The 25,965-nt window shown below is 39.9% G+C and overlaps 1 protein-coding gene across 4 annotated transcripts in view; it reads left to right on the top strand.

The window, feature by feature from the left end:
• Positions 1 to 7,400: 7,400 nt before the first annotated feature.
• The window catches only part of UBE2U (ubiquitin conjugating enzyme E2 U), a 56,084-nt gene continuing 37,519 nt past the window's right edge, over positions 7,401 to 25,965 (top strand). For 3 of the 4 annotated variants that reach the window (XM_029948024.1, XM_029948026.1, XM_029948023.1), the window contains exons 1-6: positions 7,401 to 7,824; positions 9,527 to 9,608; positions 10,604 to 10,696; positions 15,057 to 15,154; positions 21,253 to 21,373; positions 25,171 to 25,219. In XM_029948024.1, the coding sequence (XP_029803884.1) occupies positions 7,759 to 7,824; positions 9,527 to 9,608; positions 10,604 to 10,696; positions 15,057 to 15,154; positions 21,253 to 21,373; positions 25,171 to 25,219 (509 nt within the window). In that variant the 5' untranslated portion in view covers positions 7,401 to 7,758. The remainder of the gene's footprint in view (positions 7,825 to 9,526; positions 9,609 to 10,603; positions 10,697 to 15,056; positions 15,155 to 21,252; positions 21,374 to 25,170; positions 25,220 to 25,965) is intronic. The other variant, XM_029948025.1, reaches the window with a different exon arrangement.

Below are 25,965 nucleotides of genomic sequence, written 5' to 3'. Positions count from 1 at the left end.
TAAAATCAAAGCCAGCATGTGTTGCTTCTGAGCTCCCCTCTGTTAGGCAGACACAAATTCAGATATGAATAGTGATCCACGGGCCCCTGCATCTCAGGTACCTTATGGAGAGAGAGACTAAATTATTCTATAATTAACACAATTCTGAAATTTGAAGGAATCTGCACCTTCAACTTTACAAAGGGGAAGGAAGCACTTCTTTGAGCTTAGACTTTATAAGCTAAAATAAAATTTTTAAATGAGAAATTTTAGGAATCTAAGTCGCTGAACTATGCTGCCCATCTCTTTCTTCCTGTTTGATCTTTGAGGATTAGCATTCAGTATTTTTCATGACATTTATATTGAGGAAGGAATATAAGATTATTAAAAGCAGAGAAACTCAATATTGGGAACACACATCAAAAGGTCTTCAAGACAAAGAAGGGATCATATGATTTGAAACCAGTTACTAGAAGCATGTGTGCTGCAGTTCATATTCTAGTTAGCGTAACAGACGTCAAAATATGATTTAAAACACTTCTCACAGCTGAGCTGACATTTGGCGATCCCCAGCCTTTTTTTGTTCTTGAGGATGGGGGTTCAAATCCAAATGAGGTTAACACTTTGTACTGGTACATATTCCTGGTGCATGAGGAAAACAGTTTTTTAGTTTAAGTAAAATGAAAACATCTGTCCAAGTCCTGAGGGAAGGACTTGTTTTTAAAAAGAGGGGGAAGGGACGCCATAAAAGCCGGAGATGTCCTCAGTAACTTTGCAAATGTTAAATAGTTACACTGCTCGTTGCTTTGCTCACCTAGGATGGTGAAAGTTTGTACGTGAGCCTTGGTGCAGTCTTCGTTTTTCAGATATCACACCCATTTTATCCCCTACCCCTCTAAAGCCATATGTTAATGTCTATCAACTGTTTTCAAGTTCTTCTCACACTAAATCAGGGTGAACCCAGCCAGGAAGTGCCTGACCTTTCACCGTATAACTTGTCTTGGTCACTAGCTGTACATTCTGGATAAGTTGTATTAGTTAGCCATTACTGTGTAACAAAATACCACAGGCTTAATATTTTAAACCAATGCCCATTTATTAGCCCACAGTCCTGTTGGTCAGCTGGGCATGGAATGATGGAATACCCTGTTTGGGGTCTCATAAAGTGTTAGCTAAGTTGAGTTCTGATCCGGAGTTCAGGTTCTCTTCCAAGGTCATGTGTTTGTAGCAGAATTCAGTAGCTTCTGGTTGTAGGACTGAGGCCCTGATTCTCTTGCTGTATGTTAACCAGAGGCCACTGCCACATGGCCCCCTAAATTTTCAAAAGTAGCAAAAGAGAATCTTCCTCACAATGAATCCTTCTTACACTTTCAATTACTGATTTCAGAAAGAGTCTAGTCCCTCATAAGGACTCACCTGATTAGGCCAGGCTCACCCATTCTTAAAGCCAACTGTTCCATTTAACTTAATTGCAAGAGTAAAATGCATCATATTCATAGTCCTGAGGGCTATGCAGTGGATGGAGATCTTGAAGGTCATCTTAGAATTCTGCCTAATACAATGAAATTTTTCTCCTTCCAATCCTCTAGGCCTATTTTAAGGGGAAAGACTAAAAGAGAAAGACAAAAAGGGGGGCAGGTATAGTAGGTCTTAATAAGATCTACTGTCCACTTGAAGTTACAAAAGTAATAAAAGTTAATGTAAAAATAATTATTTTGTAGTTGGTATGTATATTTCTGAGCTGCATACAGAGTGCTACATATTTATAAGTAACATAAATTAAGGGTGCCTGGGTGGCTCAGTCAGTTAAGTGACCGACTCTTGCTTTTGGCTGAGGTCATGAACTCACAGTTTGTGGGATTGACACCTGTGTCCAGCTCTGCACTGACAGCATAGAGCCTGCTTGGGGTTCTCTATCTCCCTCTCTCTCTGCCCCTCCCTCACCAAAATAAATAAACATTAAAAAAAGTTATGGAAGTCAGACTGAGTTTTAAATGAATTTATAATTCAAAAGAAAACACAGAATACACATTTAGTTAACAGATTCATATTGGGCCTTTATTACATGCTAGGCTCTATTTGATTATATGGCAATGGTCCAGCTTTCTTGGGTTTACATTTTAGTGGAGGAAAACTCAGAAAGCAAACAAGTAGAAATTCACCTGGAAACAGATGCACTAAAAATAACAAAACAAAAACAACAGATGCACACACACACACACACACACACACACAAAATATTGAAAATAGCAGTAATTTTTTTCAATGTTTATTTTTCTTTGAGAGAAAGATAGAGACAAAGAGAAAACAAAGGAAGGGCTGAGAGAGATGGAGACAGAGAATCCTATGCAGGCTCTGTACTGTCAGCACAGAGCCGGACCTGGGGATCAAACCCACAAACTGTGAGATCATGACCTGAGCTGAAATTAAGAGTCGGGATGTTTTACTGACTTAGCCACCCATGCGCCCCAATAGTAGCAATATTTTTTGAAAGAGGGCCACAGGGCTCACTTGGTAGAACATGAAACATTTGTGAGGCAGGATAGCCTAGTGGTTAAAAGCGTGGAATCCAGAGCTAGATACCCTGGGGTTGCGTCCTAGCTGCCGCATTCCAGCTGTGTGACTGTATATCTCCCTCAGCTGTAAACGTTGGAATTATAATAGTACCTACCTTATAGAGTCATTACTGAGGATGAAATGAATTTCCATGAATCTCTTAGAGCCCTGCCCAGCCCATGGTCAGCACAGGGGTTGACGATCACTTACTCTATGCCATCCAGCCACTGAGTGCTCAGCGGGCGTTACTGCTTTCAACCCTACAAGGATTCTGAGTAGCTGTTATTACTGGCTGGAGACGACAGGGGAGGAAATGCAGGCACAGGGAGGAATGATGAGTAACTGTTTCAAGGTTACACCGTTACTAAAACATAGGTATCTTGGGATACAACCTGAGTCTGTCTTGAGAGCACACATTGTTTACTTACTAATAAACTTAGACCGTGGAGGGGCCCCTGGGTGGCTCAGTCAGTCAGGTGTCTGACTCTTGATTTCTGCTCAAGTCATGATTTCACAGTTCATGACTCTCTGGCCATCCCCTGCTCGAGAATGCTTGCTCACTCTCTCTCTTTCTCTCTCTCAAAATAAATCAACAAAATTAAAAAAAAAAAAAAGACAGTGGAGGGGCACCTGGGTGGCTTAGTCAGTTAAGCATCCAAATTTGGCTCAGGTCATGATCTCACCGCTTGTGGGTTCAAGCCCCGTGTTGGGCTCTGTGCTGACAACTCAGAGCCTGGAGCCTGTTTCAAATCTGTGTCTCCCTCTCTCTCTCTGCTCCTCCCCCACTCATGCTCTGTCTCTTTCTGTCTCTCAGAAATAAATAAACGTTAAAATTTTTTTAAAAAACAGACAGTGGAAGGACTCCAGATGGGGTTTATTTTCCTGATTGTGTTGGTTTATCTAAGACACAAACACACACAACAACAAATATGGTGAACAAGAAGAAAAGAACATGACTTAGAAGTAGCAAGGACATACAGGGAAACTTTATTAAAACATAAGCTGTAAGAAATGGAAGGTGAGTCTAAACAGAGAAAAGTATCTTCAGATGGGCCTCTACTTTAAAATTTGCAATTTCAAGCGACTCAGATATTCATACAGCTAATGTTGCTAATCTCCAGCTCCTGCTGCTATTAATGCGAGACCAAACCTAGCCAGTTGCTACCCACATGCTCAATGCGTGCACACAAATGCACACACACCGCACTCCTACCCCTCACCAAAGCCCCAGGTCTGCTTATCAGCTCAGGAGCCTCCATAACCAGAGCCTGTCTTCCATCCACACAGGAGCGAAGGTAATTGTAACAACACAGGATGTTGGCCAACCAGTGAGTAGAACTGTGATCCCGTTTACTTAGTACCTCCAAATACAATAGGGCCAAGCTTCCAGAGGCAGCCTAGCAGGAAGCTCTGTATTTCTCAGCAATCTCATTCCCAAAACAGTTCCAAGAGTTATAAGCTGTTTGTCCGTTGAGGCCCACTGGCTGGGGACCCTTCTAGTACTTGCGCCTTCCTCTTGGTGCTCTGGGGATCCTGCTTATAATCGACGTCCTGCCTGCAGCTCGCCAGCCCCTCTGCTCTGTGGGCTCCCGCTGTCACTGATTCTTTTGCTCCATTGTCTACTTTGTCACTATCCTCCCAACTTGAACCTGCTTTGTACCCACGAGGCTGGACAAACTCCCCTAAATCACCCACCACCCCCATCCCTGTAAACCCCTTCTTCTGCTTACACCTGGTTCTGTCATGGACGGGTCACTCTCCTGGCTCCCCAGTTTTTTATCTGCTAAATTCAATCCAATCAGCACATGGTGATGCCCCTCTGAGCCAGCTGCTTTTTCTTCCTCAATAGAATGTAAATCCCTAAGGGCATGAAGACCTATTTATTCATCACTGCACCAAAATAATGTGATGATGTGGTAAAAATCCTCAAAGATGTGCCCAGGTTAAATAAGAATACAACCCATCCTGGTGGTTCAGGAAGACTCTGAGAAGGAACTTCTGTCTTTCAGCAATCTGGAAGAGCTGGTTAGCCAGATAAAGAAGAGGAAGAAAGTCCAGGTTGAGAGCCGGGGCAAGACAACACAGAAAAGACAAGCAAGCAGGTCAGTGCTGCTGCTGCTTCAAATGTGAAGCGGAGTGGGCATCAGTAAAGGGAAGGTCGATAGGTATAATACCGCAGCCGGTTTTGCAACGCCATGTTAAGTAGCTCGGACTTAACTCTGTAGTGCATGGTCTCTTAAGCTTTTTGCATCACAAGCTATTATTAAAATTAATGAATTCCATGACCCTGTTCTACAAAAAAAAGTCTATGTGCACACACATACACATATAGATATATAAGCAAGTACAAGGTTGCCCACAATTATAGCCCCCTGAGCTCTATGCCCCAGAAGTCAATCCACATTTAAAATCCTGAAAATGGAGGTAGGCAGGGTAAGCTGGGGTGATGAAGGGGATCTCTGGCAGTATTTTAAACAGCAAATTACATGATCACATGTTTACACACATTGCTGTGAGGTATCCTGACATGCAACTCTGGAGGCAGAGAGTAGAGCATAAAGATGCTCTGTGTTCTAGCAAAAATAACAAGGCTGTGAACTTGGGTACTGGCGATAAGGCTCTAGAAGAAGCTAGAAAAGCAGCAGGTTTGGTTTAGTACTTGAAGGTGAGTCATGGGGAAGAGGAATCAGAGGGAACTTCAGATTTCCAGCTTGAGACAATGGATGAACAAAATGGAATAGAAGGCTAGTGGAGAGGAGGAAAGATAATGGGGCCATTTTTGGACATTTTGATTCTGAAATGTCTGAAACAGCTGGCTGGGAACCAGGCAATTGAGTGTATGAGGCTGAAGTTCTGAGGAGAGGTCAAGGCTAGTAATATCAACTTAAGGGGTCTATGAGAATCTACCAACTTGATTTTCATTGCATTAAAGTACCCATATAAATACCAATTTCTAAAAATTCAGAACAATTTTACCTTTTCCTTTTACCTTAACATAATTTTCCCTAGAACAAAATTTTAAAGAAAAGACAAAGGATTCTGCATTTACTATCACAGAGTTCTACAGAGTCAAAGGAGCCACAGGACCACCATGATATCATCAAGAAATCTGGCTAAAACCTCCAAATTGGGTGTATTCTCTTCTCACTGAAATGCCCTGTCTTCACTTTCACACTACATTCACGGTCCTATATGCGTACGTCCAAGTTAAAATCTGTTGGATATAAATGGTAGCCAAAAAAATTCGATCTTCAATCCTAATTGATATTTTAACAGGAAAAATTCCTTTATATTTAGTTTTATGAAACAGAATAAAGTCATTTTATTGTGCCACAATGTTAGTAAAATTAATATATTGTTGGGAATTTGTAAGCTATCATACTTGGACATGAAATTGACCATGGGAGCCTTCTAAGCTGTCTTCCCCACAATCCATCCTTCACAAAGCAGCCAGAGAAATTCTGTAAATGTAAATCAGAGCCTGACTCTCTTTGGCTTAAAGTCATTGAATGGATTCCCATTGCTATTCAAATAAAACCCAAACCTCCCATTGTGTAGGGAGGGCCCCATCCTAATTATATCTCTCTCTACCCTCTCAAGCCCTCCCTAGTTCATTTTTTAAGCCTAGCTTTTTTCTGACTACAACTATTGTGTTTTCATCTTCTTGGAAGTATGTGCCCACAGTTTTATAAAGCTGGATCCTTTTCAACTTATCTCTCAAGTATCATATCAAAAACCACGCCTGACACAGGGCTTCCTTGACCACTACGTCCAACCCTTAACTACCTACTGCGCTCTCTGTCACGTTACTCTTTTATTGTCTAGCCAGCACTTACGTACTTATCCGAAATTATGATTTTTTGTTTTGTGTACTTGTTTTGTTTATGTGTACTTTATTGTATCCTGGAGCCATGAAACATAAAGGAGACATAAAGACATAATGGAGACATAAAGGCAGTCACTTCCTCTGAACTGTTTTCACGGCACATAAGAAGTCCTTAATATTTGTGAAATGAGTGAACTAATTTAACTCATAGCCAGGTTCTATAAAATTAGCTAAATAAATAGCTGACCAAAAAGCATTCTGAACAACGATGCCAACTACTGCAGCTGGCACTGGCAAGTGAGCACCTCTCAGTAGCTCACAGTCTGCTGGAGAAGACGACAGGCAGCTGTGATCCACTGGATAAATGCTAACGAGGAGGCAAACACAGGGTCCTCTAGGATCATAAAAGAAGGATACTCTAAGGGCCAAGTTAAATCTGAATGAGTGAAGGAAAAATGGAGGGCGAAAGGGTGGAAGGACTATGGTAAATGTCTAGATAGAAGCAACAGAGGTGCAAAACCCTGTGGCAAAAGATGGGAACCTGACACTTTTGAAGTACTTCCCTGTTCCCGGAGCATCCTCCCAAGGAAACTGTAGGGTTTGACGACACAGTAATATATGTAAACGTATTATGAATAATAGCCTGCCGTAAACGTTATGATTAATAAGCTCAGACCTGTACCTAGTGATTACTTATTACCAGTTTCTGGTATTCAAAGAAGAGTGAAAACATTTCAAAAAAGAACTTGGAGTGAAGATTTCTGTAAGATTTCCCCCACCCTCTACACTAATTGGGTACAGTCCACTTTGGTGGACTGAGTTGGCGTGGGAGGAGGGCTTGTTGCCTTGACAACGGATCTCATTGGTCTGTCAAAGTGAAATGGTTGGACGATTGGCTGCGAAGGTTTCCAGAGGACTGCCCCCATCGCTGATTGGATGAGGGGCAGCCAAGCTCCCGCTCTCCTTCCCCTCAGGGTTCTGTTGCTTGGCAACCGATTTGCGACCTCCAGGGAAGCAGGCCCCCAGTTACACCTGTGAACTGTAAATACCAGACTAACGAGCGGCCCACGCTGCTCCACGCTTAACCGCTCCCTCTCGCGTCGCGCACGAGCACCACGGGTTGTCCCAGGTGCTCCTCCAAGTTTGCCTTGAGACTGGGGTGGGCTGTCACCGCAGTTGAGCAAGTGGCGGTTTTCCTTCTTGAAGTCAGAGGAGAAAAAAGAGTCACTGTTCTATGTCCAGTTTAGAGCCACTTCTCTTGGGAGGACACAGCGTTCTGGGGCTCTAGAAAACAAGATTTAGGTCAGAGTGGGAGACTGACCGGTAACCTCAGACTTCTGTCTCAGAGTACACCCTAGGAGTGTGGGGACAAGTGCCAGACCCTTTGCTGCCTTATCATGCACTGCAGGGCTTACTTCTTGCTGGAAAGAGACTTCCAAGAGTTGAAAGAGAACAATTTTAAGGTAAGTACTGGGGACGTGGAGGGATGTGTTTTGTTGGGGTACAATTTTTTTTAAAAACATTTTGATCCGTGTTTATCCTAAAAGGCATAATTTAGTTAGACCTAATTTGCCACGATAGCATTATTATTTAATGAACTGACAACAGTGTAACACTCTATAATAATTATTATTATTCCTTAATAATAATAATAATAGTAAAAAAATATTGAGCACATTGTGCTATGTAATTTATGTGTATTTAAGCCCTGAATATCAAGTAGTAATTAGTGGGTGCAGGGTTGCGCTCATTAATTACAGTATCACAAAATAAGTAGTGTTGGGCACCTGGGTGGCTCAGTTAAGCGTCTGAGTCTTGATTTCGGCTCAGGTTATGATCTCACTGTTAGTGAGTTCGATCCCCAAATCGAGCTCTGCTCTGGTGGTGCGGAGCCTGCTTGAGATTCTCTCTTTCTCTCTCTTCCTTTCCACCCCTAAAATAAACAAATAAACTTTTTTTTAGTACAATTTTGTTTTACCTACCAGAAACCCAAGTCTTAGAAAGGCTCAGTAAATATTTGGCCCCAGGATTCTATCATAGGGTTTTCTGATTCCAAACCCCTTGCTCTTAAGTTCTACCAATCACTGTCCAGTGCACTTTTCACCAACTGCTATCATATGTAATGCATGAGTGCCTTTCCTTTAGAATTTTAACACAGAGGAAGGCTTTTCCCTGAGTTCTACCTCAATGAGGTCCATAGGTGCCCCAGGCTGCTGTATCACTTGTATGGAGAATTAAAAATGGAAGGGAGCGGGAGGGAGGACTTAAGAGAAAGAATAGAAAGAAAGCCACCTTCAAGGGAGGTCATAGAGGGCTACCAACAGTTGCTTCAGGTGTAGCTCAGTGGTTTTGTTCTGTTTCAACCCCTGCTATTGAAGTGTTGTCTTCGCTGCAGATGTTAGGACCAATTACTGAGTCCATCAACAAACATCCCAGACGCACAAACCTAATATTTGATGTTGTTTCTGCTCTACCTGAACTTTGTGGTTCTCTGCTAAAAGAGATTTTGATGATGGGAGAAGTGATACGTAAATATAGATATTGGAGATAATGGAAATATTATAATGTTTATCCAGACTAGCTTTTAACATACTTAATAATGATGTGGTTGCTCAGAAATATTTGTCAACTATATTTAGGTATTCCTTAGCAAAAATGACAGTTTTCCATGAAATACATTTTTGTCCCTCCATTGGGACAGTATCTCAAATGTATGAACATTTTATTTTTATAAACAAGCATAATTTTGGAACTGTTTTTCTTAATGAAAAATTTCCTTCATTCCTTCAACATAGCATCCATGTAGTTTTTTAAAGCGTTGAAGAAATGCATCCTTTCCAACTATTTTCTTCTTTCCTATTTGAAATCTTAAATTAGCTATTGATTTACATAAGCCACACATCTCAATCTTGACCTTGTAGTCGCACTTGTAATTTCCGTGCTTACGATTTATTTTAAATCTACTATTGTGTGTATTTCTTGGAGTCTACCTTAACATCTGTGTAATAAGACAATATATAGCATCTCTCCAAATCAACAAATAAGTAAATTTATCAGGAAAAGAAAATGTGGAGTTTTTTGGAATTCACTGTAACTTGACATCTGATCTTCAAAGCTGTGATATTTAATCTTTTCTTCTGCTTTGATTTATTTTTTAAATTAAAGGGCATTACTGCCTTTCCTGTAAGTGAAGATCTAATGGAATGGGGAGCTGATATTCAAGGTCTGCAGAATACATTTTGGCAAGGTTTGTGTTTTCAAAACTAATTTGCTTTTTTAAAGTCTTTATGCCATTATTAGCCTCTTTTCTTTACATGTGTATAATAAGGTTACAATATATAAATTCTCTAGAATTTTAAAAGTATTTGCGTGTTATTTTTTCATTAAAATAATTTCTTGCCATTTGTCAACATAGATGGAAATTTTAGATTTGAATTTTTCTTTATGCCAAATTTTAACGTTATTACACTTTTAAGAGGCAGACACAATGAAGTGTATTAATTGGGAATATCATGTAAGCCTTCCATGAAATCAGAGAATAGCTATCAAAATTCCTACTTGCATAAAAATCCTACAATTATTTTTCATTTCTTTCCTGTATGATTTTCCCCAAAATTTTCATTAATCAAATTTTTAAGAAGAATGGGCCATTATAACCTTTAATGACCATGCGCTCTTTGTGGATTAAAAAGATTGATTTGTTGAGCAAAGCAGGGGAGAAAACCATAAGTGGATAATTCTAATAAAATATAATATGTGATATTAATGGATTTTGAATGGAATTCCGAGGAGGCAGTGCTTAGTTAATGTCACCTTGGAAAATCAGGTGTGGCTTCACAGGGAAGTGACGTTTCAGTGAATCCTTAAGAATGGGTAAAAGTTCATCAGGTTTAGAAGGAGGGAAAGAAACTCAGTGTGAGTAAACAGCATGGCAAAAGCTTATTGACAAAAGACGGTTCTGGAACAGTGAATTCGGTAAATATGAGCAATATGGTGCAGGAGGCAGGTGTTAGGGGACGGAGTCAGTGGACAGAAGGGTTGATGGGAAACAAGCTGAAAACACAGTGGTGTTAGATTGTGAGGAGTCTGTTACGCTGTGTAGAGGCGTCTACCTACCCTGTGATCCAGTTTACTATAAATAAAAATCCAGGGACGTTGAGGAGGCTAACCTGTAGAGAAACGTCAGGTTTCAGCTAATCAGTACATGACACTTTTGTAAAAATGTTTGTTTCCTTATCGTAGGATCATTATTCCAACTGACAATAAATTTTACATCAGAGTACAATTTTGTCCCACCAGCTGTGAAATTCTTGACAATTCCTTTTCACCCAAATGGTAAGGAACAAAAGAGATTTCTTCACTGGGGCTCTGTCTGTATTATCCTTGTTCCTCATAAGTGTCTAAGAATGTTTCTTTTTAACAACTTTGTTATGGTTATATTAGTAAGCACGCTTATTGGGTAAAATATTAAAAGGCTGGATAAAATTATCAACTTGAATCCTAACTCAGAGGACTATTACTCTCAACTCTTAAACAAATTTATTTTCTTTTTACTATGTATACATTTCATCTGCATAGTTGAAGTATTACATATGAAGTTTGTAAAATGACATGTTTATTTCTGCATTATTAAACATTCTTCAAAAGGTCATTTTTGATGACCAAATGATAAACTTAATTATTCTCGTATTGTTCAATACTCTCATTGGATCTAATTTTTTCTCATAAAATATGATGCGCTGACAAATTAACATTTTAGAAAGAAATGAGTTAGATTGCTGTTCAAGTCATATACAAAATGAATTCCTGATGCATCAAAAAATCTAAAAGTTTTACATACTAAAAAGAAAATCTGATAGAATTTTTTATCAGCTTGATGAAGAAGGCCTTTTTAACTATGATAAAACCTAGAATCAATGAAAAAAGCATGGCTCATTAAACTATATAAATTTTTAAAACTTCTCTGTGTCCAACAATATTATAAAAAGAGACAAAACACATGACTTTTACAAACCAAGGGAAAATATTTGCAATGAGAACAGAATATCTACAACATATAAAAAACACTTAAGAATCAATAAGAAAAATTAAAGCAATAGAAAAATGGACAAAGGCTATAAACAAATACTTGATAAAAGAAACATAACAAAAATAAACACGTTTATTAAACATGTTTTAATGCATATTAAAACAAAAAATTATGATTCATTGCTTATGTTTAAAAAATGTTAAAAATCTACACAATTTTAATTGGGGTTGGCAAACATGATTCTCTGACATAATGACAATCTTAGTGTGAACAATGTGGGAAGCAGTTTGACAGTTTCTAATCAGCAATAAAGTACAAACAGCCCTAAATCTGTGTAATACCATATTTGTAAATCATCCATAGAAATACTAGCACAAGTGTGGAAGAGTATGTTTAATATTTAAAGATGTTTGTTCCCAGTAACAATGTTGGAAACAGTAAAAAGAGAAATAAACCCAGTGTCCATTAATATGGGAATTTTTAAATGAAATATCTTACAGCTATATACATAAGAATGAAGATGTATAAAAACAAGACTTTTTGGTCATTGCTATAGTCTGAGAATATTAATACTTGGCATATATCTGGTGTTCAAATATTTCTTAATAAATATGTCCAGGGGCACCTGGGTGGGTCAGTCGGTTAAGCATCCAACTTTTGACTTTGGCTCAAGTCATGACCTTGCAGTTTGTAAGACTGAGGCCCACATCGGGCTCTGTGCTGACGGTGCAGAGCCTGCTTGGAATTCTCTCTCTCTTTGCCCCTCTCCTGCTCTCACCTGCACAAGCTCTCTAAATAAATAAATAAACACATAAATTAAATAAATAAATAAAATATGTCCAGAAATATGTTGATGATTCGCTGTTAAATGGGAAAAAAAAACACTTCAAAGAACAGCATGTAAGATATTCCATTTAATAAAAAAAACAAAAACCATACAAGTCACACGCACACACGTGTGGGTATATTTGTATAGACCAACTTGTAGTTGCTCTAAAGAGTGGCATTAGTAGGCAAGGCAGTTTTCATACTTTAGATACTTTCATATAATTTTTCTAAGTACATTATTTTAAAAAATCCCTCTTTTTAAGGGATAAAATTTATGGTACAAAATTCATTGCATATATTTTCTATTATTTGCTTAAAATAAACACGAGTGAAGTTACTGGTCGAGCACAGTGGGAGGTTGGTCTTAACCCATCATCACACGTCCCTTTCCCACAATGTACACAGACGTTCTGTCTCTAGGAAGGTATAGAAAACCTGTGATGGCTGTGTTTCCCTCCCTCACTCCTGGAATGACTTATCTGTTGGGGAAATAGGAGGACAGATTGAACATGTGTGGCTCAGCACTTTCTCAGCATTTTCTTTCCAACCAGCCTTCCCTTAGAAGGGGTGCCGTCTTGCTTTCTCCAGGCAGGGCCTCAGTTTGGATGTTAAGTTCAAATCATGGGGGGCTTTTGGTGGAGCTCAATTAAAACCATTGATCGTGCATAGTCTTACCTACAGTAAATCTGATGGGGTTTTTTTTGTTTTTGTTTTTTTACTTCTATCTTTCAACACTTAGGTCTGTTTCATTATATATGAACTTGGGAGGAATGGAGGGTTATTTATTAGCCCCCAAACTCCAAGAGATGGCTCTATACAGTTCTAAGTCTTTAGATACATAAGCTAAGTTGCCTTTTGGGATGTTATTTACCCTTCCACCGGTAACTATGTGTAAAGTTCTCATTTTAGCACTCTCCAAATCTGGGCATTGAAACTTCAGAGACCTTTTTTTGGCCAATTTTATAAGAATCTCACTGTTATTTTAATGAGCACTTCTTTGAATATTTGTGAGTTAGACATTTTCATGTCTGTTCATTGTATTTCTTATTTTGCAAGTTGTCAGACTTAACAATGTTATTACATTGTCTTAGATGCTGCAAATATTTTCCTTTGTCACTGATTTTTAAATTTTGCTTATGCTTGTTCTTTTATACCTGGGATTTAAAATTTTTTTTCTGTAATCATATTCTTAGTTTTGTCCTTTGGGATTTTTGTAATTATCTTTAAACTTAGTAGACCCTTTCCCCAAACACAATCAAATAGTCATTTTAATATTCTTTTAGTTGTTCTGTAGCCTTATATTTCGTATTTAACTCTATTCTTTCTTTAAAATACTGATTTTGTTAACTGGGGTGCTTGAGGAGCTCAGTTGGCTAAGCATCCAGCTTTGGCTCAGGTCATAATCTGGGGTTCATGGGTTTGAGCCCCACGCTGAGCTTTATGCTGACAGCTAGAAGCCTGGAGCCTGCTTCGGATTCTGTGTCTCCCTCTCTCTGTGCTCCCCTTTCTCTCTCTCAAAACCAAATAAACATTTATAAATTTTAATAAAATACTGATTTCGTTCATGAATTGTGTCGGGACATGCCAAGCTCCTATGTATCTTTCCAATTGCTATCCTCAATGTGCGGTGTCATTTCTGGGTAAGGCGTGCACCCTGTGACCATTGCCTGCCAGGGGGAAGGGGAAAGCAGAGAGGGCCAAACAGCTTCCTTCGGGAAGTATGTAGAAGCTGCACACTTCCCTTCTGCTAATGTCCCACAGCTCAGTTACATGGCCGCCTCTCTCGCTGCAGCAAAGGCTGAGGGAAACGGGGCAACCATGTATTTATCTAAAACCACACAGAGGGACGGAGACAGAGGCAGGCACAGAGCTTCTTGTCCCAGAAGAAATGGAGGAAAGGAAGAGTAAATACCAGAGGACAATGAGTAGTTTGCACACTTGTTAATGCCATCGGCAATCTTTTCTTTTGCCACTGACTCACAATTGCACTTTTAAAATGCAACAATTGGGGCGCCTGGGTGGCTCAGTCGGTTAAGCATCTGACTTCAGCTCAGGTCATGATCTCGGGGTTTGTGGGTTCGAGCCCCGCGTCAGGCTCTGTGCTAACAGCTAGCTCAGAGCCTGGAGCCTGTCGTCAGATTCTGTGTCTCCCTCCCCTGCTCACACTGTCTCTCTCTCTCTCTCTATCAAAAATAAATAAAACATTAAAAACTTTAAAAAATAAAATAAAATGTAACAATTGTAATACATAGTAGGATTTGTTTCTAAAGGCTCTTATCACATTATTTAATCCCACTCTGTGGTTATAATTATTGTAGTTTCACAATACAGTGTCAAGTTCACCTTTTCAAAATTTTCTTTTCACTCTTAGCTTTTTATCACAAGATTATTAGAGTAGGAATGTTTCTCTTATTTATTTACAAAAGTTTTTATATATTAATAAAACTTATTAATGATATCTGTCATTTTGGGAAGATTTGCTACATGTCATCTACTCTGTTAAGTACATTATTTTCTAATTCGTTCCAGTGAAGATAGGTTCTTTCATCATATCCCGCTTTCACACGTTAGGCAAGTGAGGCCTAGAGACATAAAGTTAAATTGCTCAGCATCACAGAGCTGACAAGTGGGGGAGTCAGTGTTCAGACCAATGTGTGTCTGACACCAAAGCCCAGGATTTTAACAGCTACGCTGTATCAGCTGCCCGCCACACTCATCAAAAATACTTTTCTGCTTTCTCATTTGCTTTCTGATATTGCCTATGATGTTTTGATGTTCATAAATTGTAAATACTGATTTTTTTATATGTGTCAATATTAATGTATTATTTCAATACAGTAGACCAAAATACTGGACAGGCCTGTATAGATTTTTTGGATGACCCTGCTAAGTGGAGTACAAGCTATACATTGAGCAGCATCTTACTCACCCTGCAGGTAAGAACAGAGTAATACAGTGCTCTCTTTAAGTTTGTTTATAAGTTTGTTTATTTTGAGAAGTGGGGAGGGACAGAGAGAGAGAGGAGAGAGAGAGAGAGAGAGAAAGAGAGAGAGGGAGGGAATCCCAAGCAGGCTTCACACTGTCAGCTCAGAGCCCGACATGGGGCCCAGTCTCACGACTGTGAGATCATGACCTCAAAATCAAGAGTCAAATGCTTAACTGACTGAGCTGCCTAGGCACCCCCAATGCTCTCTCTAATACTTCCAACTCTCCCAGTTATTCAAAATATAAAAAATAAAGTGTACAATGCATATTTAAATCTTTGAAGGACTTGAGTAAGCTTATGTAAATCAATAACATTTTTTTACACCAAAACTATAAAGTGGAACTTATAAAGGTTATTATTTTATTTTATTATTTTTTCTAATGTCTTTATTTTAAGGGAGGCAGAGAGCGAGTGGGGGAGGGGCAGGGAGAGAGGGAGACACAGAAACTGAAGCAGGCTCTAGGCTCTGAGCTGTCAGTACAGAGCCTGACTTAGGGCTTGAACCCATGGACTATGCGATCATGACCTGAGCCAAAGTCAGACGCTCATCTGACTGAGACACCCAGGTGCCCAAAGATTATTATTTTAAAGTGAAATTGATAGTTAGGGCCCTTTACAATGAGAGAATACGTATTTTATTTAAAGAAGAACTGGATGGTTTCAATTCTAGAAATATAGTCTTAATTTTTCTTTTGACTTCTAACTTCACTTCATAATATTGGATATGATCTTTCTTCATTCATGAATCTTGCCTTGCTCGGAGAGGTGAATCAAATAGCTGCAACTTAAAACATTCAGCTTTACCAGCCTGGCTTCTGACAGTGCTAGCACTTGCTCTTTTATCAGCTTTCATATCAAACCCAGGGAACAATTAAACCGGAGATCTTTGCCTCTCCTAAGACTGATGCCTGTTTGTGGAATGCCCTGTTGCCCCTTGGATGCATGGTCCTAAGAAGCATGCCTTACCTTAGTGTTGTGTTATTTCTGTGCCTCAGTGAGTCTCCTTCCTCATCTGTTGCTAAAATAAGTTTTTTCGGTGGCACTTGCTTTGACCACCTGTAATCCAGCCCAGTGATGTCTTTTCCATGGACCTACTTACATCATTAGTAATATCTGAAGATAAACTGTTAAATGTTGATCATCTGGAATACTTAGACAATAAAGTATTCTGGCTTAATTGAATTATAGAATCATGTAGAATTATAAAGAAGTCCTATTTCTTATTTTTGAAAAAAAATTCTGTCTAGTCATCTTAGTATACTGAGAAAAGCAAACTTTTCGAAAGATTAATGCTCAAATTTGTTCATTCATTCATTCTGTAAATATGTAAATATGTACTGGGCACCTGCCTGTGCCAGGTCATGTTTGGGAAGAGATATTTGAGCAAACAGTGGAAAGAAGTAAGTGAGTGTGATATGCAAATATCTACGATTGATCTTCTGGATTCCTTTAAAGTAATACTCCGATCTCTTCCACCCAAACTAGGATCCACCTTAAGAATAGTAAAACTGAATGTTCCCAAGATCTAATGAGTGAGGGAAATCCAGAATGAAATGATAGAAAGTTTGAATTGCAGAATAATTTATTAAAAGGAAGATTTGGGGGGTCTGAGGTTAGAGTGCTTGTTTCTGTCATTTCACACCTTTGTACCACTGGACAAATTTCTTCACTTCTAAATACCTAGATTTCTCCATCAGTCAAATGGGGCTGTTAGTAACTCCCTTATATAACTTGTGAGGATTAAATAAATTAACACATGTTCTTAGAATCATGAGTGGTCCAAGAAAAAAACTCAATAAAACCTAGTTAATATTATGATTGTTCTTACCTTCAACCAGTAATGCAAAGTGACAGCTAAGTACTGCCAACTATATCATGGAAAGCCAGTAGATGGCACAGTTGTTTGGTTTTTTTAATTTTTCAGATCGATTTATAAAACAAACATGCTTACATTCCACAAGATCTATAAGATAGTAAAAGGAAATCACTGATAGTCATAAACAAAACCCCTAACCCTGTTATTAACATCTCCCTGTAATGTTTTCTCCTGTGTTTTTGTTTAAAATCTTTCAGTTCCACATTCACTGCAGCGTCAAGCTCAGTTCTGCTGCCTGACAAAGGATCCACTTGTCCTCACGCCTGGGCTTCCGACCCTCCCTAACATACCACGCAGCCCCCCTCATATTAGATCTTCATGCTTTTCTTCACTCACAGTGCTTCCTTCAGTTCAGGTTAAAAAGCGTTTATAGAGTTCTCATTTCTAATCTCAAGCAAGTCTCGGACCTCCAGAAGTGCCCAGTCTGGTTTCTGCCTGACAACCCATGTTCTCCTTCCCTCTTGCTCAGTCTGTCTGGCAAGCAGATGCTCCCATCGGAAGAGTCGGGGCAAATGAGTCGTCCACTGGGATGCCTTTCCTGACTTTCTCTCAGGGGTAGAATTGATGGCTTTGGTGTTTGAGGAATTTCTTTTGTCCCCCGCCCAGTGAGTAGTACTCTAAGCAGATTTCTTTTTTTTTTTTTTTTAATGTTTTATTTATTTTTGATACAGAGAGAGACAGAGCATGAGACGGGGAGGGGCAGAGAGAGAAGGAGACACAGAATCCGAAGCAGGCTCCAGGCTCCGAGCCTGCTGTCAGCACAGAGCCCGACGCGGGGCTCAAACCCATGAATGTGAGATCTGACCTGAGTGGAAGTCGGAGGCTTAACCAACTGAGCCACCCAGGGGCCCCTCTAAGCAGATTTCTAAAAAAATTTTTTTTTAATTTTTATTTATTTTTGATAGAGAGACAGAGCATGAGAGGGGGAGAGGCAGAGAGAGAAGGAGACACAGAACCAGAAGCAGGCTCCAGGCTCTGAGCTAGCTGTCAGCACAGAGCCTGAGCGGGGCTCGAACCCCAAACGTGAGCTCTGACCTGAGCCGAAGTTGGAAGCTTAACCGACTGAGCCACCCAGCCATCCCTCTAAACAGATTTCTAACAGAGCCCTGTAATACTGTAAAACACATTACTGTTTTCTTATCTGTCTTCTCCTGTTCAACTACAAGCTGCTTGAGGTCGGAACAGGTACCATTCACCTCTGATTCCCCATTACCTCCCCAGGACAATGCTGCCAGTGATACTAAGTAACACAAATGAAAGAATGAACCTGAATTGTTACACTGTTTCAGTTATGATTTATATCTATAAATTACTTGACCTGTTTATTTTTCACTTAACATTTTATCTCAAGTAATTTTCATATTGCTGTAGTTAATATTTTAATGGCTATTTCATGGTCCTTTCAGGGTCAGCGCTGCCCGGTAGAACTTTCTGCACTGATGGAAATGTCCAGTATCTGCACTGTCCAATATGGCGGGCGCTAGTCACATGGCTACTGAGAACTTGAAACGTGGCTAGTGTAACAGGAGAACTCAGGTTCTCATTTATTTTATATGCCCAGTTCCTACCGTAATGAACAGTACACAGATAGACCATCATTTCTGAATACTTCCCTTTAAATAACAGATGAAACGTGTAATTATCACATTGTTTTTCGAGGGAGTAGCATTTGAAATGTGTTGAAAATATTTTAAAGCCCAACTATACTGATCATCTCCTCCTAAAATTTTTATAACTTTATATAAGATTATAAGAATGCTTGTACTTTAATATATAGTGCAAAGGTAAATACCAAAACCTATCCATAAAATGAATTCCAAATTCATGGACTTTAACTAATTGCAAATTGTAAATTGTACCTACTGTTAGAGTTGTTTACTGATGCTTCAGTTTTTTTGTACTTATCTGCTGGAAATCTGCTTTATGTTCTTTCATACTATCACACGGCTAATTTAAAAGTTGGACCTTTATTTTTTTTTTTTTACTATTTTAGCAAGCTGTCTGATTTATACATTTGAATATATTCCAGTTTTTAAAAATTATTAAGTACATGTAGTAGCTTGTGTACACATTATACAAAAAGGTGTTGGGCACAGTGTCAATGTGAAGACTATCCAATAAACTTTGCCAGACATATCTCTGAGTAGTTACTTCCCCAGCCAAAGACCAAAAGCTTGTTCTTGGGGCGCCTGGGTGGCTTAGTTGGTTGGGTGTCTAACTTCGGCTCAGGTCACGATCTCATGGTTTGTGGGTTCGAGCCCTGCGTCGGTCTCTGTGCTGACTGTTAGATCCTGGAACCTGCTTCAGATTCTGTGTCTCCTTCGCTCTCTGCCCCTCTCCCATTCATGCTCTGTTTCTGTCTCAATAATAAATAAAAACTTTTTAAAAAAAAGAATGTTTAAAAAAAAAAGCTTGTTCTTGAAGAGAAGTTTCATCTGCTTCCTACCTACTTTGAAAGGTATAGTGCAATCCACACTGAATCCTTATGCAAGCAACTTATAATATCCTTGGAAATATAGCTCAGATGTGTTTTCCAAACAGAAAAACTCAAATAACAGCAGCAAATTCATATTGCTTTTGAAATATCAGATGCCAGACTATTGCTTTCATTGGTCACGACTGCCATCATTTCCATGACATATAAGCCACACTGTCCACTACATCTGCACATAGGTATTCTGGTAGTTTTTATTTTGGCTGTATTTTATTATCTAATTTGAATGTTGTAATCATCAAAATACTGAATTATTGAATAAATATTTGCAATTTGGGCAAATGATGAAAAAATGTGAGGTGAACAAGATCATGGTCTGGCAGAACTATTAAGTTTTGATCACTACTGGTCACCCTATTTTGTCCAAATGCACATATACAATAGCAGGCAGAATTTTAAAGATATCCTCCCATGGTCTGATTATTCAGTCTAATATACACACTGCTGTAAAAGGACTTTGCAGATGGAATTACGGTTACTAATCAGCTGATGTTAAAATAGGAAAGTAATCCTGAATTATACAGGGGGACCCAAAGTAAATTATATGGCCTCTCACCAACAGAAGAGGAAGACAGAATAACCACTCAGAGACACACAGTGGAAGAAGTAGAATTAGAATAGTTGTGGCAGGATGGGACTTCAGAGCAATTCCAAGAATAAGAAGGGCTTTTTATACCTCGATTTTTCTGAGATGTAGGGGTCCAAATGTAACCTGCAAGAGGCCTCTTGGAGCTAAGGATGGCCCCCAGCTAACAGCCAGCAAAGAAACAGGGACTTCACTCCTACAAATGCAAGGGTCTGAATTCAGCTAACAAACACCCTGAATGAGGTTGGAAACAGATTCTTTTAGAACCTGTCATGAGAGCCCAGCCAGCCAACACTTTGATTTTTGTCCTGTTAAGTCTGGAAAAGAGAAACCAGCCTAACCACTCCAGATTTCCCACCTGCAGAAATATGAGATAATAAGTTTTCATTGTTTAAGCTGCTAAATTTGTTACAGCAGCAGTAGAAAATTACAGATACCAAAGTAATCATTCAATGATCTGGAGGAATAATGAAGTATACACAGCCTTAATAAATATGCTTGTTTATCCATATCGAAATATGGTTTTATGTTAAAATGTAAACTTTTGGGGTGTCTGGGTGGCTCAGTTGCTTAAGCATTCGACTCTGGATTTTGGCTCAGGTAATGATCTCGCAGTTCATGAGATGGAGCCCCACGTGGGACTCTGCACTGGCAGCCTGGAGCCTGCTTGGAATTCTCTCTCTCCCTCTCTCTCTGTCCTTCCCCTGTGCTTGCTCTCTCTCTCTTCCAAGACAAATACACGTTTAAAAAAATAAAATGTAAACTTATATTTTTTAATGGAAATGCCTCAGTGTTTCCTAAAGTTTAGTTTCCATAAATTAAACTTAAATTCATGTGGTAGAAGGGAAGAGGTCATAGGAAGGAACTGATAACTTGCTTTGTTTGGCTCATGAATGTAAAGTATAAAACTAAAGTAGATCAAGAGTTTCTTGAGAGGAGAGACCATGTCTTCTTTGTCTTCATATCCGTCTCCAGATGGAGGTATAGAAGACGCTTAATAAATGCTGTTATTCTTGTATGTGTTGCTTGTCTTTTTGCTCTAACAAAAAAGTTTACTTTAAAAACTCTAAGTTTTCTATTTTTTTCCTGTAGGTTATGCTTTCTAATCCAGTGGTAGAAAATCCAGTGAATTTGGAAGCAGCCCAAATGCTGATTAAAGATGAATCTCTGTACAAACAAACAGTTCTAAGACTTTGCAGCCAACCATCACAATGTAAGAAGTGCCTACTTATTGTTTTTTGCCAATTATTAATTATACATTTATAGCAAATAAATGACCTAGCAAATAACTGTTACATAAGGGAATATTTTCTGTATCCATTTTCAGTAATGAAATCATACTCAGATCTCTCCTACTGTACCGCTTTGTCAAGCTAGTCAGTCATCAAAAAGCCAATCAAAAGTTGTTTTTAAAAGATTATCAGCGATCATAAGCTTCATATTTTTAAATGTTATGGTCATATGGATGGATGGTGCTGACTGAAAGTTATTTACCCATCACAGAGACATGACATCTGATTTTAACTCTTTGATCTATAATGGATATTTCCCAGATTTCATCTGCAATACCCCAGATCTTACTGATCTGGAACTCCTTTCTTCTTTATTAGCAGGCAATATGTTCAGTTTTTTGTTCTGAAGAGTTCTTCCCCCCAACGTATTCCTTCTGTGAGTCTGTGCGGAAATGACACCTGAGGCCCTTGAATTTCTCTGCTCTGTTGACCAGTGGCGGTCAATATATACATATTTGTTCTGTTCACTCTCATCCTGCCAGTGACCTCTTCATGACTTTCCCCTTCATCTCCACTGCTCCTGTGTTCTCTGTGAGGTTAGCCGAGGAATGCTGTTGGCTTCTTATGACCAGAGAGGTTTGCCACAAGTGAGGTTGGGCCCCTGGGGACAGTTCTTTCCTCCATGTCCTGCCCCTCCCCCTCCCAGCAGCACAGGGCAGCCATGGGTCAGGGAAGTATTACCTCCCTGACAGCAAGCCCTGCTCTTCAGACTCACTCTGCCAAAGCGAGCTCTTTTGTACTTTTTTGCTCAGATGTCCCCTGTTTCTTTTTTCTGTTCCCCTTCTAGGGCCTGCCAGTCCATTAGCTAGGTCTGTCCAATTGTGACCGAGTTCAAGGGCTCCTGGGTCTGGTACAAATCAAGCGGCGTTGACAGGCATCTTTTTCAGTATCTTCAAACATGTCATGAGAGTCACAGAGTCCCTCAACCAATTCCTGACAGTTTTGAAACTGATTTGCACACAGATGAATCCTATCGCTTCACCTCTGACCACACTTCTGACCTAATGGAATACGGTAGCATCCACAGCCATATCCTCTGGACTCAGTTCCTGTTTGTGGAATGAATGAATGAACAATTCATATCATGTAAGCCTTCTTGAGTCCTACAGTACTATCATTATAGAGAAAGATTGTATAACAAAGCTGTGTCCACAGTCTAGGAAGTGGACATTTAAAAACTCGTTTTGAAGGATTTCCTATAGCAAATGACTCAGTGTAATAGATTTTGGGTTTGCCCTGCAAAAAGGAAGGGTGAGAAAAAGAACTGAAGAGACCTCCTTTTGTCCTCCTGGCTAGTAGGTGCCATCCTTCACGCCTTTTGGCCCTCCAGCTGTGCCGCCAAGTCGGACAGAAAAGCTGCCCCTGCACAGGACAACAGAGTGAACAGAACATTGGCAGGTTTTCGCCATATTCTTTAGTGATGTTGGTGAAATATGTGGAAATCCAAGACAGTAAGAGGTCATCAGCTTGCCTGCCATCTCCGCCAGACTAGGAGGGGTGGCCTGGGGCACCGCAGCAGAGACTGGCTTCCTACAGCTTTGGAGGGAAAGTGTCCATGGTAACAGCAGAGACAGCAGCTAAGGGGGAGGGAGGCGGGGAGAAGTTCACTCTAAATTAGAGGGTTTTGAACTGTGTGGATTTCTGTGAAAAACTGCATCCAGTGAGGATAAATTACTTATAACACTTTTAAAGACTTTTTTTAATGTTTATTTTTGAGAAAGAGAGAGAGAGAGCCCAATGCAAGGCTCATACTCAAAGAGCCCTGAGATCATGACTTGAGCCGAAGTCAGATGCTCAACTGCCTGAGCCACCCAGGCGTCCCTACTTGTAACAACTTGAAAAAAATGTCTCAAGGGGAGTGCTGCAAGAGTCATCTTTCATATAGTTTAAAAGATTAATAAAGAGATCTAGAAAAAGCATAAAAGGAATTACCATAGTTTTAGATAACCCAAAATTGGAGCAGATAGTTAATTGTATAAAAGAGAAACTCCTAGGCAGTGAACTGTATCCTCTCTGGAGGCATGGATTAGAGGCTAGAACCACAGCCTCAGTACCCACTGTGGTGTCTGGTTGTAGGTATTGAATAAAAACTTGTAGAATGAATGAATGAAAAAAGAATGCATGTAAACTTCGATCCTGATTTTACTTCATTGTTTACAAAATGCTTTCACATGCATTTATTCATCTGACACTCAGCCTCTCCCGCTGTGAGGAGGCTGGGGGTTGCTGATGAAGCAGGTGGCCCGAGGACACAGAGAGCAAGCTGCAGAGCCGGAGCTTCACCCAGGCCTTCCCTTTCCCTGGTGCCTCCAAATATAACGGGATGAGCATAAAGTCATTCATTTGGGATCAAAGCCTTAACATTTCCCAGTAAAGAATGAGAGAGTGAGCTAGCTTGGTGGCAGAGCTCCCTGAAAGAGTTCTCGAGGAGTCATCGGATCACAAATTTAGGTGAACCGCTAACAGAGCGTGCCCTTCCATTAGGTACACGTCTTACGAAAACCCTACCCTACCCTGGTGTGCCGGGCCCTCGTCCGGAGTCACCGGCGCGCCCAATCTGGAGCATCTCATTCCCTGAGCTGAAGAAACTGTATGTTTAGCTAATGGAAGAAATGATAAAAAGGCAGCTGTAAAAGCTGTTTTCAAATAATAGACGGGCTTTCAGATAGAAAAGGGCAGTTTCCTCTCTGTTGTTCCAAAAGCACTGAAGTAGCTACAATCAGTTCTACCTTCTCCAGGCCTACTAGGTTGTAGCAACTATTGTCCAGAATCTACAGGCTTGGCCCTCCCTTGTGCCAGAACATACCTTGAATATATAGGGGATTCCTCCCTCATAATCAGTGGTCTGGAATTAATTTCATTAGCCCAAGCCGAAACCTGGTGTTTGGTATGCAGACATGCAAATGCGTCTCATTCCCCAAACTTTCCGTAACGTGATGTTTGTCTAGCCCAAACAGCTAGGTCTCCGGTCTCTGCCTTGGCGAATTGACAAGAACATGCTAAGCTCTGAGCTCAAACCCAGATGAGGGAGGTTCCAGTGACCTTCCCAAATCCTGCATCCTCTCTTGGGCCTGGCCTCTGACTCCCTTACTGATAACGAGGGTGCTCATGCACCCCAGACTGCCTGGGACACTCCTGGTATAATTGTTTCTAGCACCCCTTTCCCTCTATGCTCTGGTTGGCACAACAAATTACACAGAGACATCTGGCATCTCCAATTCCTAAGTTGTTTCTCAGGTTCTGAAGTATAAATTCAACTGCTTTTTATTGGTGTCCCCTCATCATGTCATTTGATTTTAAATTTTTGGATAAAACAGTTACCACTTGACACCTTTCATTTTGATGATTTTCTTACTGTTTTTTGTTTGCTCTCCTTGAGGTTTTATACTTTATTGTTTTTATTTTTAACGTTTATTTTTGAGAGAAAGAGACACAGAACATGATCAGGGGAGGGTCAGAGAGAAAGAGAGACACAGAATCAGAAGCAGGCTCTGGGCTCTGAGCTGTCAGCACAGAGCCCGATGCAGGGCTTGAACCTGAGATCATGACCTGAGCCGAAGTCTGATGCTTAACCAACTGAGCCACTCAGGTGTCCCAGTGTTATACTTTAGTTTTATTCTTTTATCACTATTTTATTGAGGGTTTGGAAAGAGTGTACATAAAACCATTTATTCCTTCTTCCAAGTCAACCAGAATCCTTTCATATTTTTCTTTACAGTGAGAGATGACAGCCCTGAGCCACTTAAAGATCCAGATAAATTTATCAGGTAAGTTTGTCTTTTAAAAAATGTTTGTTTATTGATTGATGGAGAGAGAGAGAGAGCGCGCGAGAGATAGAGCGTGCACATGAGGGGGAAGGGTAGAGGGAGAGAATCCCAAGCAGGCGATCAGCACAGAATCTGATGTGGGGCTTGAACTCATGACCCTGGGGTCATGACCTGAGTCTAAATCAAGAGTTGGATGCTTGAAAACTGAGCCACACATGTGCCCCAGGTAAGTTTTTCTTTATATATTTTGTGTCAATGCCTTGCTTGCTTCCTTCCTCTCTTTCTCTTTTATCTCTACACCCAACGTGGGGCTTGAACTCATGACCTAGAGATCAAGAATTGCATGCTCTGACAACTGAGCCAGCCAACTGACCCTCAATGTATTCACTAAAAGGGCTATTGATTTAAACTGTTTATATTTTTTATCATAACTGAATTTTCATTATTATTTATTTACTTACTTAAAGTTTGTTTATTTTTGAGAGAGAGAGAGAGAGCACAAGCAAGGGAAGGTGAGAGAGAGAGGGAGGGAGAGAATCCCAAGCTGGCTCTGTGCTGTCAGACACAGGACTCCATCTCACAATCCATGAGATCATGTCCTGAGCTGAAATCAAGAGTCAGACGCTTAGCCAGCTGAGCCATCCAGGTGCTCCATATTTTCACTTTTTAACTTCTAAAAGGAAGTAGATCTTTTTTCCTCCTACAATGCCTTTTTTAAAAATTTTGCTTTTGGGAAGAGTGTGGAA

Source organism: Suricata suricatta, chromosome 8 (genome assembly GCF_006229205.1).
Source record: "Suricata suricatta isolate VVHF042 chromosome 8, meerkat_22Aug2017_6uvM2_HiC, whole genome shotgun sequence".
Classification (NCBI taxonomy): Eukaryota; Metazoa; Chordata; class Mammalia; order Carnivora; family Herpestidae; genus Suricata; species Suricata suricatta.
The sequence above is the reverse complement of the archived record's forward strand: the minus strand, read 5'-3'. Positions and strand labels throughout refer to the sequence as shown.